General features: G+C 41.4%; 1 protein-coding gene across 14 annotated transcripts in view; it reads right to left on the reverse strand.

Annotated features, from left to right (window-relative positions):
- Positions 1 to 17,363, reverse strand: part of PPP1R12B (protein phosphatase 1 regulatory subunit 12B) — a 236,885-nt gene extending 219,522 nt beyond the window's left edge. For 13 of the 14 annotated variants that reach the window (XR_007720109.1, XR_007720110.1, XR_007720111.1 and 10 more), the window contains exon 1: positions 16,919 to 17,363. Coding sequence is in view for 9 of the 14 variants with exons in the window: in XM_050762871.1 (XP_050618828.1) it covers positions 16,919 to 17,209 (291 nt within the window). In the remaining 5 variants the exon portion in view is untranslated. The remainder of the gene's footprint in view (positions 1 to 16,918) is intronic. The other variant, XM_050762924.1, reaches the window with a different exon arrangement.
- Between the last annotated feature and the right edge of the window lie 1,797 nt (positions 17,364 to 19,160).

The following is a 19,160-nucleotide window of genomic DNA, read 5'->3' on the forward strand; positions in this document are numbered from 1 at the left end:
ATTGCTCCACAATTTCTGTATGTTTGCCATTAATAGCATTATAATCAATATCATCATTATTAATACATATGGTATTATTAGTTGTTCCTAAATAAAACATAATTTTGTAGTTTCTTGGTTGTTCTTAGTCTATTTATTTAATATTCATATATTTTTATTCTATTGCTCAATGTCTGATTTTTAATGCATTTTCTTATCATTACTGTATTAAGAAAATACAACTGATTTTTTTTTTTTTTTTTTTTTTTTTTTTGAGACAGTCTCACTGTCTCCCAGGCTGGAGTGCAGTGGTGTGTTCTTGGCCCACTGCAACCTCCACCTCCCAGTTCAAGCAATTCTCCTGCCTCAGCCTCCCAAGTAGCTGGAATTACAAGCATGTGTCACCATGCTTGGCCAATTTTTGTATTTTTAGTAGAGACAAAGTTTCGCCATGTTGGCCAGGCTGGTCTCAGACTCCTGACCTCAAGTGATCTGCCCACCTCAGCCTCCCAAAGTGCTGGGATTACAGGCATAAGCCACCAAACCCAGCAATAATGAATTTTTGTATCAAATTTGCAAATATCCTCTAGTTTACCGGGGTGTTATACAAATGTCATTTTCTGTGTACACCATGACATGAAGGAGGTAGGAAAGCAATGCTTTAGCTATTACTTCACACTGAGTAGGTGCAGAATTCTGATAATATAAAAATCTCAGTAGCAATGGAATGCTAAAAGAATCCTACCTCTATAAAACTATGTCTCTAAGAGATCTTTTGGGGGAGGCGGGGGCGCGGGGACAGGGTCTTGCTCGGTCACCCAGGCTGGAGTGCGGTGGTGCAATCACAGTTCATTGCAGCCCCAAACTCCCAGGCTCAGGTGATCCTCCCACCTCAGCCTCCTGAGTAGCTGGGACTACAGAGGTATGCCACCATGCCCAGCTAATTTTTTGTATTTTTGTAGAGATAGGGTTTTGCTATGTTGCCCAGGCTAATCTTGAACTCCTAAGATCAAGCAATCTGCCCACCTCAGCCTCCCAAAGTGCTGGCATTACAGGTGCTAAGAGGCTTTTAAAAAAATACAGAGGTCTAAATGGAGAGGTAAGCCAGGATTTCAGAAAACCAGCACAACCTAGGTAGAAGACTAAAAGCTTCTGAGTTAGACAGATGTGAGTTTAAATACCACCATGACCTGTGATCCCTAGGTGAGGACAAATTACCTTCTTTGATTCTTCTTCCTCATCATTAAATGGAATAAACCACCTATTTGGTAGAGCTGTTGATGTAAAGATAATTTTTAAAAAGCAAAATGCATAGCAACACTTGGTATAAAGCAGCACTCAGTAAACATTACTTTTTTTTTTTTTTCTTTTTTAGAGACTGTCTCACTCTGTTGCCCAGTCTGGAATGCAGCGGTGCAATCTTAGCTCAACCCCCTGGGCACAAGCAATCTTCCTGCTTCAGCCTCCTGAGTAGCCACAACTACGGGCGACCACACTTGGCTTTTTTTTTAGACATAGGATTTCCCTATGTCTAAAAATGCCCAGGCTGGTCTCAAACTTCTGGCCTCAAGTGATCCTCTTGCCTTGGCATCCCAAGGTGCTGGAATTACAAGCATGAGCCACTAAACCTGGCCACACTACTTATGGTAATTTTAACATACCATGAGTTCAACTATGTTAAAATATTTGCAAAAGCTAAGATAGCCTGAGGAAGAACAAAGAGAAAAAAACAGTTAATATGTTAGGGTGGTATTTATACTAATTGTTTTCTGTTTTAAAAAATTTTGCTGGCCAGGCACGGTGGCTCATGCCTGTAATCCCAGCATTTTGGAAGGCTGAGGCAGAAGGACTACTTGAGCACCCAGGAGTTCAAGACCTGCCTGGGCAACACAGTGAGATCACATCACTACAAAAAACTAAAAAATGAGGCAGGAGGAATGCTTGAGCCCAGGAAGTCAAGGCTGTAGTGAGCCATGATTGAGCCACTGCACTCTCACCTGGGTAACAGAGTAAGACCCTGTAATGTTATCATGTTGCTTAGTAATAGATAGATATAGAGATGAATAAGTCAAATGTAAAACCAATTCTTAATAGAATCCTTAGATTAATTATCTTGGAACATGAATAATTACCCCGATGTTTCTATTAATTTGACGTTTTTGAAAGAGGAATAAAACTATAAGGCATCATCCTTCTTCAAAAGTTCTTCACAAGAATTTACAGCACATTTTGCTTCTTCTCAAAGTACTAATAATTTGCAAATAACTACATTTCCATAGATAGAAAAGAATATCAAGCAGAAATTTGATAAATAGAACATTTCGTTATATCTTATATCTGTACCATGCTTAAGGTATTCCTTTAGCTTTTTTCTAGGCCTCATATTTCTCATTTGTATTAATAAAATGGGCCAGGTACAGTGGCTCACACCTGTAATCCCAGCACTTTGGGAGGCCAAGGCAGGCATATCACTTGATGACAGGAGTTCGAGACCAGCATGGCCAATATGCTAAAACCCGTCTCTACTAAAAATACAAAAATTAGCTGGGCATGGTGGCGTGTGCCTGTAGTCCCAGCAACTAGGGAGGCTGAGGCAGGAGAATCACTGGAACCCTCGAGGCAGAGGCTGCAGTGAGCCAAGATTGCACCACTGCACTCCAGTCTGGGCAACAAACAGAGGGAGACTCTGTCTCTAAATAAATAAATAAATAGAATAAAATAAAATGGCACAGGTGGGCCAAATGTTGTCCTCTAATGTTCTTTTTGCTATAATATCCTGGAACTTCATAATCTTCTCATAAAGCAAATGCATAATGATAGTCCTGCAACTCTGTACTTTCAAGTGGTCCTATAATACTCTTTCACCCTAGTGGTGGTCCCCAGAGCTGAAGACATTACTGTCTCTTCTCACAGAGCCAGTGGACCCAAAAGGAACCAGAAATTCACAGGAGAGATAGACAAAACGATTAATGATTTGGAAATTAAAGAATAGACATGTTTATCCTGATTAGAGAAGGCTAACGACAAGGTTTTGATTATCTTAAAATATACAAAAGTAAATGTGTAGATAATGATCAATACCCTTTTCTCCACTTTTACTATGAAGAGATTAATAGGAAATGGAATCAACATGAAGTACAAGCAATATAGACCAGAACAGATCTTTAAGATTATGAGTTTGTCAGTAACTGTGGGATGCCTGAGAGCAAGACACAGTTGTATGCCATCTTTGTATCCCAGTATACAACAGCATCTGGCATCCAGAAAGTGCTCAATACAAATGTGCCCTCAAAATTAATAAGAGATCATTTGACTGTTTAAAGATTCAAACTACAAACTGGACATGGTGGCTCACGCCTGCAATTCCAGCGCTTTGGGAGGCCAAGATGGGTGGATCACTTGAGGCCAGGAGTTTGAGACCAGCCTGACTAACATGGCAAAAGCCCATCTCTGCTAAAAATACAAAAATCGGCCTGGGCATGATGGTGCATGCCTGTAGTCCCAGCTACTCAGGAGGCTGAAGCACAAGAATCGCCTGAGCTCAGTAGGCAGAAGTTGTAGTGAGCTGAGATCGTGCCATTGCATTCCAGCCTGGGTAACAGAGGGAAACTGTCTCAAACATAAAAAAATAAACATTCAAACTACAGAAGTACATTATAGAGATAGGACAGAACATTTCTCTTGATATTAAGAAAAATGAAGATAATCTTGCAATAAGTTAGGTAATGAGCAGAAAAATTAAGTTTATAATTATAATTTTTCAAAGTTATTTCCTTATTACAAAAAAAAAACCCTTGGGCCTTGGTGATTCTGTCATGAAGTGACTATACACACACAGAGCTGAAGCAAGGCAGTCTCCATTCTCAACTGAAAACTGGTGCCAATCATAAAGATGTTGCCTACTTTAAAAAATACCTGTTAAGCACTTAGAGTTCTAGCAGTCAAATTCTCCTAATACTAGCCCTGTATGGCAATTGTGAAGTATGAATGGATGCAGCTCCTCACTAGAGTCCTTGCGCTGTAGGAACTCTTCAACAGGTGAAATGATTCTCAACAGATAGAAGGAATCTTGGTCATCCTTCAGAATCACTTTCCATTACCCCTAGTGATTTATAATGAGGTGAGTTATTCTTTTGACCTCATTTTTCATGCTATTTACTGTCAAGGAGGAACAATTTAAACATGGGGAGGAAAATCAATACAAGAGGCATAATTATAAAACAGTGAAGCTGCATCCACAGGACCCAAACACAATCTGTTTTGGCATATTAAAGTCACATTTCATTGCCAGACCAACCAACTTTTAAAAAAATAAAAATCACTAACTAAAAAAAGAAACCTGGCAAAAATGTTGCCAAGAAGCAGGGAAAAAAAAAAAAAAAAGCAACCTGCCTCGCCTGAAATGCCCGCATATAAACAAAACAGTTCATAAAACCATACATCCCACTGTGAAATTCACATTCAATTAGAAGGGCCAATTTCTCTTAGACCTCAAAGAGCACAACAGCCAGCCAACCAACCCAATCTCCATATGAATGCCCAATGTCACTTCCATTTTCTAAGACAAGCACATCATTTGCCCACAGTTGACTGCCCAAAACTGATGTAGCTAGAATGGACACACTTCCTATCTTCTCTCTTATAAAGCAGGTCTCTTTCTTCTCCTTACATCACCAAGTTACTCTCTATTTTTTTTTTAGTTTTCTTTGGAGGCTTCCCTTTGAAGTTTTCTTTCATAATGGACCTCAAGGGTTGGCAGTTGTCTTAGGGAATAAGAAACCATATTACTGAACTGGAATTCTGAACAATATTTCAAAATAAAGAGAATAATATGCTTTGGATATTTGTTCCCTCCGAATTTCATGTTGAAATGTGATCCCCAATGTTGGAAGTGAGGCCTGGTGGGAAATGTGTGGGTTACAAGAGCAGATCCCTCATAAATGGCTTGGGGTCCTTTCCATGGCAATGAGTAAGTTATTACTCTGGTAATTCATATGAGAGCTGATTGTTTAAAAGTGTATGGTACCTCCCACCTCTCTCTCTTTCTCCTGCTCTCACCATGTGATGCACCTGCTCTCCCTTTGCCTTTTGCAATGATTGTAAGCTTCTCGAGGCCCTCACCACAAGCAGATGCTGGCTTCATGCTTCCTGTATAGCCTGCAGTACTGTGAGCCAATTAAACCTCTTTTCTTTATAAATTACCCAGTCTCAGGCATTCCTTTATAGCAACAAAAACAGACTAATACAGGGAACTTTGGTTAAGAGTTAATGGTAAAGATCTGAAATGACAGTAGAAAAAGTTTACTCCATTGCCAATCACTGAAAAAATTTACATATGAAGAGTACTACTAATCTCAACATTGGGCACCTTGTCAAGCCTTGCAACAGTCAATACACTAAACCCATGTTAACCATTTTATTCACAATTTACCTTTTTTTTTTTTTTTTTTTGAGACAGTTTCACTCTTGTTGCCCAAGCTGGAGCGCAATGGCACAATCTTGGCTCACTGCAACCTCCATCTCCCGGGTACAAGCGATTATCCTGCCTCAGCCTCCCGAGTAGCTGGGATTACAGGTGTCCACCACCAGGTCCAGCTAAATTTTGTATTTTTAGTAGAGACAGCATTTCACCATGTTTGCCAGACTGGTCTCGAATACCTGACCTCAGGTGATCCTCCCACCTCGGCCTCCCAAAGTGCTGTGATTACAGGTGTGAGCCACTGCACCCAGCCAATTTACATTTTTTAAGCTGATCACTGGTAACCCAATTGGAAGCTCAATACAAGGAGCTTCTTGTGATGTGATGATAACTAGAATAATTAACTAATTAATTGAATTCAGGTCTAGTCAACACTGGCTTGAAACTTCAAAATTTTTGCAGGCCATCAATGGCCACTAAATCACAAAGAGAGATAATCTGACATTAATTGCCTTCTCATGGAAGTACATACCACCACTTAAGATGTACTCTTACCAAAAAAATTGAACCTTAATCATCAGATCTCATCTCTAATTACTAGTTTATGGAAAACACGTGGGACAAAAGAACACATTAACATCACAAGCAAGCAGTCAGAAAAGTCTAGATTGTAGAGAAACTCTAAAAGTATAAACAACCCAGTTTTTCAACAAATAAGGTAAGAGAAAAAAAAAATGAGGAGGAAACCACAGATTAAAATACATATCAATCAAAACAGACCTTATTTGAATCATGACTTGAATAAACCAACTGTTAAAACACACACACACACACACACACACACACACCTGTGAACAATCAGGGAAATTTAAACATTACTAAAATAAAATTTTAAGAAACAAGATTTTGACTTTTAGGTATGCTAATGAAATTTTTTTTTTATTTTTGTTTTTGTTTGAGACACAGTCTCGCTCTGTCACCGAGGCTGGAGTGCAGTGGTGCAATCTCAGCTCACTGCAACTTCTGCCTCCCCGGTTCAAGTGATTCTCCTGCCTTAGCCTCCCAAGTAGCTGGGATTACAGGCACCCGCCACCACACCTGGCTAATTTTTTGTATTTTTAGTGGAGATGGGGTTTCACCATGTTGGCTAGGCTGGTCTCGAACTCCTGACCTCAGGTGATTCACCCGCCTTGGCCTCCCAAAGTGCTAGGATTACAGGCATGAGCCACCACGCCCAGCCGATTTTTTTTATTTAAAGTTCTACGTTCTAGAGATATATATTGAAATATTTACAAATAAAATATAAGCTGGGCACGGTGGCTCATGACTGTAATCCCAACACTTTGGGAGGGTGAGGCGGGTGGATTACCTGAGGTCAGGAGTTCGTTCGAGACCAGTCTGGCCAACATGTGAAATCCTGTCTCTACCAAAAATACAAAATTAGCCAGGCATGGGGACACATGCCTCTAATCCCAGCTACTTTGGGAGGCTGAGACACCCCAGGAGGTGGAGGTTGCAGTGGGCCAAGATTGTACCATTACACTCCAGCCTGGGCAACAAGAGTGAAATTCATCTCAAAAGAAAAAAAAAAGTATGTGATATCTATGATTGGCTATAAAATAATCCAGTACACTGGAGATGAGGATCTATAAATGAAACAAGATTGGCCATAAGTTTATCACTTTTGAGAATTCATTATACCATTCTCTCTACTTTTGTATCTTCTATTTTGAAATATTCCACAATAAAACGCTTAAAAAAAAGAGAGTCACTAGACCAATAAGTCATACAGAAAAGCCAGATATATATATCATGCCAGATATATCATGAATATTTAGAGCATTGCACCAAAAAACAGTTCCCCAAATTTGCATTAGATTAATATTCTAACAGATTAACACTGTATTATAACATTTAAGTATACTAAATATAAAATAATTTCTAAATTTTTGTATAAACCTATTCCATAACTACAATGAAGTAGAATATTTCATTAAAAACCACATGCAAGTCAATTTTCAATTCTGAACACTAAGCTTCAGCTTTTCTTTTTTTTACTTTTTTTTTTTTTTTTTTTTTTTTTTTGAGACAGAGTCTCGCTCTGTCACCCAGGCTGGAGTGCAGTTGCACCATCTCAGCTCACTGCAACCTCCACCTCCTGAGTTCAAGCGATTCTCCTGCCTCAGCTTCCCGAGTAGCTGGGACTACAAGCGCGTGTGACCACGCCTGGCTAATTTTTTGTATATTTTGTAGAGACAGGGTTTCACCCTGTTAGCCAGAATGGTCTCAATCTCCTGACCTTGAGATCTGCCCACCTTGGCCTCCCAAAGTGCTGGGATTACAGGCGTGAGCCACCGCGCCCAGCCAAAGCTTCAGTTTTTCAATTGAACTACCTCATGAAACAAACATAAACTCTGCATGCCTGATAAAACTTTAAGCTCCCAAATTTTACTCAAACTGGTTACAATCTAAGATCAGAAGTTTAAGAAACAATTTTTTAAGTTACCCTTCAAAAGCAGTAAAAACCCCAACATATTCACAGACAAAAACAACATCAACAAATTGGGCAAGCATTCAATTAGCAATCTGAATTTATTATTAATGAGGGTTCAATTCCTTTGTCCTATCGAGACCACGGTGAAACCCCGTCTCTACTAAAAACATTCGCGGTGGCGGGCGCCTGGACCAGATCTTAATCTGAATTTATTATTACTATGTTGAACCATTAAAGATTTATTAGACATCCGCCATCTCTCACCATCTTACAGAAGATATATATGTAATTCTCCTCCATAAGCATAAAATAGTCTCAAATACTGATAAATATAGTACTCCCCTGACACTCCTCAAGAGCCAGAATGCTAGAACAGAAATTACTATGTAGCCGATTTCCTATTATAAGTTATAATAGTAACCAACTATTCTGGAGACCCTTCCCAAAATTCAATTTCGTTTCTAAATTGTATCTACTGCTAAGTAAAAGTAACAAGAAGCACAGAATCAGATACATAGTAGACACTCAATAAATAAAAGAGAATGGCAGAAGAAACTGTTTATTGGTACTAACCTCCCTATCACTGTTCCCCCAAGGCTGCCTTCCAGTGAAAGTGCTAATGAGTGGGAAATGGGCCAAACTAGACTGAGAAGTAAAATAAACTAGATAATCAGCCATCAGTAATAGGGACATAACCTTCTTGCCCCTACTGTCAGGTTTAATATCCTAAAATATTCTTAACTCATGAATAATGAAACCACCTGAACTAGCCTGAATTTGTCATATATTTTGGGCCCTCATTTAAATTACAATTATATTGATGGACAATCTATATTTTTTCACCCAAAAGTCAACAGAAAGACAAGTTATCCTTAATGCAAAAAACCTGCATATAACCTCCACAAAAGTCTTCAAAAATATATCTACTGAAAGTGCTCTTTCAAAGTTTAAATGACCAAATCCAACAGTCTTTCTACAGGCCTTCTCCTCAATTTCCTTTTACACTATTTACCATCCATTCCTTGAAATACCTCAATATCACTGTTTGTCAGTTCTTCTCTGTATCAGTTTCCTATTGCTGCTCTAACAAATTACCATAAACTTAGTTGCTTAAAACAACACAAATGTATTATCATAGCATTCTGGAGGTCAGAAGTCTGAAATCATGGCCAGATGCAGTGGCTCACACCTGTAATCCCACCACTTTGGGAGGCCAAGGCGGGTGGATCACCTGAGGTCAGGAGTTCGAGACCAGGCTGGCCAACAGGGCAAAACCCTGTCTCTACTAAAAATACAAAAATTAGCTGGTCGTGGTGGTGAGTGCCTGTAATCCCAGCTACTCAGGAGGCTGAGGCAGGAGAATCGCTTGAACCTGGGAGGAGGTTGCAGTGAACCAAGATTATGCCGTTGCACTCCAGCCTGGGGGTCAAGAGCGAAATTCAGTCTCAAAAAAAAAAAAAAAAAAAAAAAAAAAGGAAGTCTGAAATCAGTCTCATTGGGCTGAGTTGTCAAATTGCTGGCAGGGCTGGTTCCTTATGCGGAGGCTCTGAGAGAAGAATCCACTTCCTTGCCTTTTTCAGCTTCTAGGGTCCACCTGCATTCCTTGGCTCACAGACCCTTCCTGGAATCCTTCCAATCTCTTGCTTCCTTCATCACATCTCCTATTCTAATTCTGCTCTCTTGCCTCCCTCTTATATGGATGCTTGTGATTATATTGGGCTCACCTGGATAATCCAGGTTAATTTCCTTATCTCAAGATCCTTAAACTAATCACATCTCCAAAGTCTCTTTTACCATGTAAGGTAACATATTTACATGTTCTGGGGATTAGGACTTAGACATCTTTGGGGCACCATTAGTCATCCTACCACATCTTCCAATGGCTCTAACTTGAATTTCTGCATTCTCTGCCTACCAGCTGTTTGTGTTTTCTGCTCTTCTCTATATATTTTCTCCCCTTCCTCTTTCACACTCATTACTTCAACTCTCACCTTCATGCTAAAATCAAGTCTCGTCTCAAATATGAGAAAATTGAAGCCTAGATAGGAAAGTGACTAGCCTTGAGTCACATAGACACCTACAGGATATTTACTTACTTATTTATTTGAGACACACTCTTGCTTTGTCACCCAGGCTGGAGTGCAGTGGTGTGAACACAGCTCACTGCAGCTTCAACCTCCTGGGCTCAAGTGATCCTCCCACCTCAGCCTCCTATGTAACTGGGACCACATGTGTGCACCACCATACCTAGCTAATTTTTTTGGGGGGGTAGGAGAGATAGGGTCTCACCACATTGCTCAGGCTGGTCTCAAACTCCTGGTCTCCAGCAATCCTCCCACCTTGGGCTCCCAAAGTGCTGGGATTACAGACATGGGCCACCATGCCCCGCACTTATAGGAGATTTCTACTTGTACATCTTCAGAGTACCTCACTCTAATCGTTGACTGAATACTATTTCTACCTGAATAACACAATTATTTCATACTCACAAGCTAGAACTGTGCTACACTTTTTTCTCATCTCCATTCACTCAGCTGGTTCTCTCAACTCTGTCTCTCCATTCATTCAGAAATCCAAGTGCCACTTCAGAATCCCAAAATACTGCTTTGGTTGGGTAACAACCCTGCTCAAACCCACAAAAATTCTCTACTAAGGAGTCCATCAAGCCTCCTTGGCCTGATGTTTGATGTTCAAAGCCCTCTAGGATGTCACCCCGACTCTCTCTCATCTCTAACCCTTCAAACACATCCATTAGGATCTCCTAGTGTCCTCTGCCTACATACCACACTCATTCCTATTTATTCGCCCATGCTGCTCTATCATCCTGGACTGCCTTCCTTTGTCCTCCCACTTAGGAACACATCCTTTCCAGGGCATCATAGAATTTGGAACTCTGAAAGGAATCATTTTTTTATTTATCTGTCTCCAAACCTGACTGTTAGTTCCTTGAGGGCAGAAATTATACCACATATATACTCTAGTACATGCTTACAATCTAACATTTAGACGTTCAACATTAGCTGTTAATTAAGAATCTAAGAAAACTTCTAAAGAGAAAAATATAGTAGACACATGTAATTAATGGCATATTATTCAAATATCAAAAACTTTACTCTGGCCGGGCGCGGTGGCTCAAGCCTGTAATCCCAGCACTCTGGGAGGCCGAGATGGGCGGATCACGAGTTCAGGAGATCGAGACCATCCTGGCTAACACGGTGAAACCCCGTCTCTACTAAGAAATACAAAAAATAGCCGGGCGAGGTGGCAGCGCCTGTAGTCCCAGCTACTCGGGAGGCTGAGGCAGGAGAATGGCGTGAACCCGGGAGGCGGAGCTTGCAGTGAGCTGAGATCCGGCCACTGCACTCCAGCCTGGGCTACAGAGCGAGACTCCGTCTCAAAAAAAAAAAAAAAAAAAAACTTTACTCTAGGCCCAGCATGGTGGCTCTTCTTTGTTTAGAGACAGGGTCTCGCTCTGTCGTCCAGGCTGGAATGCACTGGAATGATCATGGCTCACTGCAACTCCAGTTCATGGACTCAACCTATCCTCCTGCCTCAGCCTCCCAAGTAGCTGCAACTACAGACATGCACCAATGTGCCTGGCTAATTTTATTTTTTTGTAAAGACAGGGTTTTGCTATTGTGGCCCAGGCTGGTCTCAAACTCCTGATCCCAAGTGGTCCTCCTGCCTCAGCCTCCATCTATTGTGATTATAGGAACAAAATAACTGATTAATGACTGTCATGGGCTGAGGGTGGGAAGAGCTGTCTACCAAGGAGCACAAAAAATCTTGAGGGTATGGTAATGTTCTACATCTTGATTATAGTGGTGGTTCCACAACTGTACACATTTGTCAAAACTCATAAGGTGCTGCACTACAAAGAGGGAATTTTGTTGTATACAAAGTATATCTTAATTTTAAAATATTTAAAAAGAAAAAAATAAACAACTTAGTTTTCTGTTACCAACAAGACTGGTCCAACTCCTTACCTTTGGCAGAACTGTGCTTAATCCACATATCTTAACAGGTTGCCTATTTCAAAATACTCATGGAGAAGATGATTATAAAAGCCCAAATGGTGATATATAGTTATTCAGCATGAGTTTAAGAATTGGGGAGAGGCCAGGTGTGGTGGCTCCCACTTGTAATCCAAGCACTTTTGGAGGCTGAAGGGGGAGGATTGTTTTAGCCCAACAGCTCAAAATCAGCCCTGGCAACATAGTGAGACCCTCTTGTCTACAAAAAATTTTAAAAATTAGCTGGGTATGATGGGGTGTGCCTGCAGTCCCAGTTACTAGGGAGGCTGAGGTAGGAGGATCACTTGAGTCTGAGAGGTTGCAGCTGCAGTGATCCATGGTCACACCACCACACTCCAGTCTGGGTAACAGAGCAAGATCCTGTCACCAAAAAAAAAAAAAGAAGAAGAAGAAGAATAGGGAAGAAATTCTGTGAAACAAATGAAAGTCATTTTTGGCCGGGCGCGGTGGCTCAAGCCTGTAATCCCAGCAAAAAAAAAAGAAGAAGCTAAAGAAGAAGAAGGGTAAAAGAATTGAGCTGTGCCACTGCAACTCCGTCTCAAAAAAAAAAAAAAAAAAAAAAAAAATGAAAGTCATTTTTATCTATACTTTCAAAAACAAAAACACACACACACAAAGCTGAGTTTCCCAATATGGCTTTGAGGTCCAACATAGTCTGATGCAACATATTAAGCCATTTGAAGAGGTAAGCTACTAAAATGGTTCAGGACAGACGACTATTCTAGATGAACAGTAATAAAGGAGCAAACAGGATTTTCTGAATCCTATGTTGCCATGGGTCCTGACACTAAGCAGAATTCATCAACATTCAGGGTAAGGAAAAAGTAACTTCAAAGGTGGAACTAGGAGAGGAATGAGTAATATATTTAGAATAAAAGAGAAAAGGTTAAAAGCACAAGTTTTATTTTACCATATAAGTTAGCACGCAAAATATACTATTTTATATGGAACTGAACACACAGTCATCTTGCTCATCTTCTGTCTCTGTCTGAATGTAAATTGCTCAGCCTATCCTCCTCCCCTCACTTGTTCCTATCTCCATCTCTTTTCACGAGAAATACGTGATTTTAGCCTCCCTGAGGCTACAGCGTCAGACTGAGGCAACTCTAGAATGACAAAGGCTTATTCAACTACAAATTCAATTCCAGTCTGGGGTGCCCATGAGGGTCCAAATTTGGACCCTGCACTTCACAAAGACAGTCCGAATTTCTTTTTTCTTTTTCTTTTTTTTTTTTAAACGGAGTCTCACTCTGTTGCCCAGGCTGGAGTGCAGTGGTGTGATCTTGGCTCACTGCAACCTCCACGTCCCGGGTTCAAGCGATTCTCCTGCCTTCAGCCTCCCTGAGTAGCTGGGACTACAGTTGTGCGCCACCACACCAGGCTAATTTTTGTATTTTTAGTAGAGACAAGATTTTGCAATGTTGGCCAGGCTGGTCTCGAACTCCTGACCTTGTGATCCACCTGCCTTGGCCTCCCAAAGTGCTGGGATTACAGGCGTGAGCCACTGCCCCGGGCCGCCCATCTGAGTTTCTGAGTCAAGTATGGAATTATTCTAATCTCCTTGATAGTCTCCTTGATATTCATCCAAGGAAAACTGATCAGACTGTGCTAAGAGACAAGACCTATGGTGATTGGCATCCAGTATCCCTCACCACACTCAGCACAGATTTAAGAGTCAATGTAATACATACTGAAGTAAGTAAGCATTCATTTTAATGAATCCTAGAAAAATCTCTTTTCTGAAAGCAGGTACTTGCCTCTTCCAACAGCAATAATTTGGTAGATACAGTTTTTAAGGGCATGTATCTAGGCCTAGAGTACCTAAGATTATAATGCTAAGGATACCAAGATAGGTGCTAACAGTCAAACTTATTCAATAAATAAAAGAAAAAATTTAAAGTACTAGACCACATAGAATTATTAACAAATATTCCTGGCCTTACAATGTGTATATGCAAATGAAACAGAAATTCCTTTGTGAGCAAACAAGTGCTTTCAAGGGTTCTATAATCAGATTAGTACCTTGTTCATTAAGGACTCTAGGACAACACATGCATACACATCAAATCTTAATATAGTCACTGAAATTTAGTCTGCATCAGTTTCCAAGGCTTTCATCAGAGTTGGTCTAACCTTTGAGATACTTCTTATCCCAGTCTAATTCAAGTATTATTAATAGGCCCCCTGGAGCTTGTTATCTTTGACTCAAGCACCTCGTGGTCTCAGCAAAGGCTGCCAGGAAAGAAGGTCTCTAAGTCCAAAAGAAGCATCAAGGCACCACAAGCTGCAGTGCAAATCATCTACTGTGACATTGTAGGCGGAGAAAAACTGTCCCCCAGTACTATCTGGGGGCTACTAACATGCCAAGACAATAATCCACAGTTGGTCAAGTGGCCATGGTCAAAAGAGAGAAAAGAAGCAATTATCCAGATAATTTATATCATGCTTATATAACAGATGGACATTTTAAATAAATAATTCATATAATTATACCACTCACTCTGCATTTCACAGAAGGTGAATCTGTTGTAAAGTAGGTGGTTCAGCTACAGATAGCTCCAGTCTCACTTTTGAAAATAGTCTTTTACATACCTTAGGAGTTCTCTAGGTCGACCATGCATGGTGGCTCATGCCTGTAATCCCAGCACTTTGGGAGGCCGAGGCGGACAGATCATTCGAGGCCAGGAGTTTGAGACCAGCCTGGTCAACATGGTGAAATCCCATCTCTACTAAAAATACAAAAATTAGCCGGGCATGGTGGTGGGCACCTATAGTTCCAGCTACTTGGGAGGCTGAGGCATGAGAATAGCTTGAACTTGGGAGGTGGAGGTTGCAGTGAGCCGAGACTGCACCACTGTACTCCAGCCTGGGAGACAGAGTGAGACTCTGTTTTGTTTTATTTTTTTAAAAAACAATAACAACAAAACTTCTCCAAGTCATGGAAAAACATATTGTAACTCTTTGGAAACTGACTTGCAATGTTCTGAAGCCAATAAAGGCCCGTTGTCTGGATTCAAAGATATAATTTCTCAACAGAAGACCTCAAATCTTTAAGCAGCTTAATTTTTACCTGAATTTGTCTAGAATTGAGTATACCTATTCAATTTAACTCCTTGTCAGCCCTATAAATTGAAAGGAACGCTTACATTGCATTTATAGATGTTAAAAAAATTAATAGCTGTCATCCCCTTCTTCTCTTATTTCAATAGATTACTAAGCTGAGCACAGTGGCTCACACCTATAATCCCAGTAGTTTGGGAGGCCAAGGCAGGTGGATCTCCTGAGGTTAGGAGTTCGAGATCAGCCTGGCCATCATGGTGAAACCCCATCTCTACTAAAAATACAAATATTATCTAGGCGTGGTGGCAGGCACCTGTAATCTCAGCTACTTGGGAGGCTGAGGCAGGAGAATCACTTGAACCCAGGAGGCGGAGGTTGCAGTGAGCCAAGATCTCACCATTGCACTCCAGCCTGGGCAACAGAGCGAGACTCCATCTCAAAAAAAAAAGAAAAACAAGAATTCACCTTCCCAAATAGTTCAGAAATGTAAAGTTTAAAATTTAATGTGGTTCTCTTAGCTTTTATCTCATTTTACATTCAGCTCCTTATTAAGTGGGATATAGATCTCTGGGATGTAAATCTGAAAAATCCATGCCTATGGGTCACTTCTTTACTTTCTAACTTTGCACAAATAATTTTCCTGAGCTTCAGTTTCCTCATCTGTAAAATGAGAATAACAACAGTACCTGCCACACCTACTTCAAAGGATCACTGCTGAAACTCACATGGGGTAAGACATATGAAATCAAACAGCAAAGCACTCTGGAAATATTGGTTACTACCACAGATGGGGAAATATTACGAGCAGGAAAAAAAAATGGGTGAATTAGTTTAGAAAAAATTAGGGTGAAAAAGTTTCTTCTACCTGAAAGAGAAGGGTTGCAAACATAGAAGTAACTTTAAGCTATTGACTAAATATATTTAGGGAAGTGGTCTGACATAAAGTTGAGTTATTATTTAGAAGTGGATTCTCATGCCAACACATTCACTTTGCACAGACGGCAGAAGAAGAAAAAGACAAAAGATTAAGAGTGGGTGTCCGGCTCTCAGCTCACCAAAATAACTGATTTGAGGCGAGAGGGTGTAGTTAGTCATGGCAGTCAGTAGATAGAGAATATTGCTGCATTAGGTGATGAACTATAAGGTGTCGTTACCAAGCACAGATTATCCACAATCCATATAGTATAGCTACGTATAGGGCATGGGATTTCTATAGAGCGCTTTAGAAAAAAAAAAATAGAAAAATAGAAAAGCTATTCCATAAGTATCAAACAGACAGAAGTAATTCAATAACTTAGTTCTCCACAGGAAGCTCTCGGGGAGGTAGCATTGCTGAGAAGAAAGTTAAGATACCTATAACAACGAGGTCCGGGGTGTTCCAGGAGCTATAGCCTAGAGGCGACACAAACTGTTTTTAAGTACTACAAATCAACAAAACAAGAGGTGTGGTTTCAGACCTGCTTGTCTTTACCCAGTATAGGGCTTTACTCTTTAAGTGATCTAAGATATTCTATAATGGAGACACACAACAACTGAATTTTCTGAAAGAGCATCAGACAAATGACACTGTGCCTATGAGTGACACGGCGTGCAGGCACGCCAACCAGACATAAGTGAAGATAACTAATCTATAGGGATACGACCAGGGACAAAAATCACCAGTAACCATGACAACACAAGTAGGTGGAGGGAAACACAAACACTGACCAAGCAGCGGGGTGACACTATTCCTTCAGGTAGAGAGATCCTGGGGTCAGAAAAAGACTTGATTAGTGGAGGAAGCTGGCCAAGAATGAAACCGATTAGCCCAAAAAGGCAGTGTCCATGCAGAAGGACTCGGCGGCAACACTGATACTCTCCATGGGGCGGCTCGCAGGGTCAAAGACACATCTGTAGGAGACTGGACGCCTCTAAGACCGAGAAAGGAGTTACCTGGTGCAGGGCTGTCAAGCCGTCCACGTTGACTGTGTTGATATCAGCACCTCTTGCCAGAAGCTTTCTCACCTCGTCGGTGTCCCCGCTAGAGCAGGCGGCCAGGAAGACAGCACCGTCCTCGAAGCGGACCCTGGGGCTCCCGCGCCTGGTCAGCGGCTGCCGCCCCGCGCCTCGTCGCTCTGCGGGCTCCTGCTCTGTCAGCGAGCCCAGCCAGCGCCGAAGCTGCTCTGCCCGCCGCATTCGCGCCGACTCTGCCCGCTTCCCTCCTAGGTGCTCCAGCTCCGCCATTGCTCCGGCCTCGGCAGCTGCTGCCAAAACTACCAACACTAAATTACTGTTGGGGCTCGGGTTGCCGCTGCCGCCTCCCTCAGAGCGCTTCAGCCGGGAGCAGAGGGCGGAGACCCTCGCGCCGCCATCTTTACTCCTCTCGCCACTAGCACCGCCCGCACGTTCCCTCGGCTTCAATACGCAGCCGCTGCCCGGCCTCGGATCATCACGGGACTCGTAGTAAGAGGCCTGCCCTAAGTGCACTTGGTGGCCGTAAGGGAACTACAAATCCCTGGATGCATCAGAAAAAAGTCGAGGACAGACGGCTCTTTCGCCACGGGACTCAGTGAGGTCACCTTTGCCCTAAAGCTGGAACTGTCTCCTGGACTGGCGTCAACCTCTTCCTCTGGGCATTTTGGGAGTCGTAGTTTATTCTTGTTATGACTGGTAACTAATCTTAGCTCCCTAATTATCACATCAATTCTTTGGAGTGGAAGAGACGCGGTAATTATTCCTATTTTCTGGAGGGGAGAACTAAACATTAAGTACCTAAACGACTGGATTCTATATCCTAGTTCTAAGTCTAGGGTTTTATTAACATGTGTATTAATCACAGTAAATGTGAATGTGCGTGGGGAGGAGGAGCAGTATTACATGTTTTACATAAATACTGTCAACTTACTCCAGGCCCAGAAAAGATCTTGAAAATGATGCATTCAGATGTAGTGAGAAGAGTTTAAGCTGTGAATTTAAATTGAATTCACAGCCGTAGACAAATTACTTGACTTCTCTGAGCCAGTTTTCTTATGTGAAAAATGGGTATAATATCTCACAGGGTAGTCGTGTGGATCAGATAAAATAATACATGCAAGGATGCCTAATACTATCTTTGGCACATATTGCATCCCAATAAATAATTTCTCTTCCTTCTCCCTCCTCCTCCTCCTCTACTCTTTTCATATATCTTAAATTTTTACAAGACAGAATAGATGTCTTCCGTGATTTTTATTTCTTTTCTTTTGACACAGAGTCTCACTCTGTCACCCAGGCTGAGTGCAGTGGCACGATCACGGCTCACTGCAGACTCAACCTCCTGGGCTCAAGTGATTCTCCCACCTCAGCCTCCCAAGTAGCTAGGACTACAGGTGCCCACCACCACACCCGCTATTTTTTTTATTTTTTTATAGAGACAAGGTCTCACCATGTTGCCCAGGCTTGTCTGGAACTCCTAGACACAAGCGATCTCCTGCCTCAGCTTCCCAAAGTGTTGGGATTACAGCCCTGAGCCACTGTACCTGGCCCATGATTTTTTTTTTCAAAGCTAGAGAAAGATACTATCAAGCATACTAAATCATACTAAATTCCTAAGGTAGCAAATAGGACATTCTTATGTTCCCCAAGACTGGGTTAAAAAACGTATATCTGTCTGATTGTTTTGTTTTGTTTTGTTTGAGACAGGGTCTCACTCTGTCACCTATGGCATGGTCATGGATCAGTGTAGCCTCAACCTCCCAGGCTCAAGCAATCCTCCCACCTCAGCTCCGCAAGTAGCTGGGACTACAGGCCTGCGTCACTATGCCTGGCTAACTTTTGTATTTTTTGTAGAGACAGGGTTTTGCCATGTTGCCCAGGCTAGTCTTGAGCTCCTGGGCTCAAGTGATCCACCCACCTCAGTCTCCCAAAGTGTTAGTATTACAGGCATGAGCCACCACATCCGGCCAGTCCGATTGATTTAATAATTATAACCTCCAGTGCTCTAGCCCTGAACAAAATATAATTAAATGTGTTACCCATAATGAAGGAGTACATATGCAAATATTAGATTCTTTAAACATTTCTGTATGTTTAAAATTTTTCATTTAAAAATGTTGCAAAATGATCGGGGTATTGTAAAGGGAAACTTTATTATATTCTGTCATGTGAAAATTTGCCTGTTCCTAAATTCCCCCTGAAATGAAGTGGAAATCATACA

The sequence above is a fragment of the Macaca thibetana genome, chromosome 1 (genome assembly GCF_024542745.1).
Source record: "Macaca thibetana thibetana isolate TM-01 chromosome 1, ASM2454274v1, whole genome shotgun sequence".
Lineage (NCBI taxonomy): Eukaryota > Metazoa > Chordata > Mammalia > Primates > Cercopithecidae > Macaca > Macaca thibetana.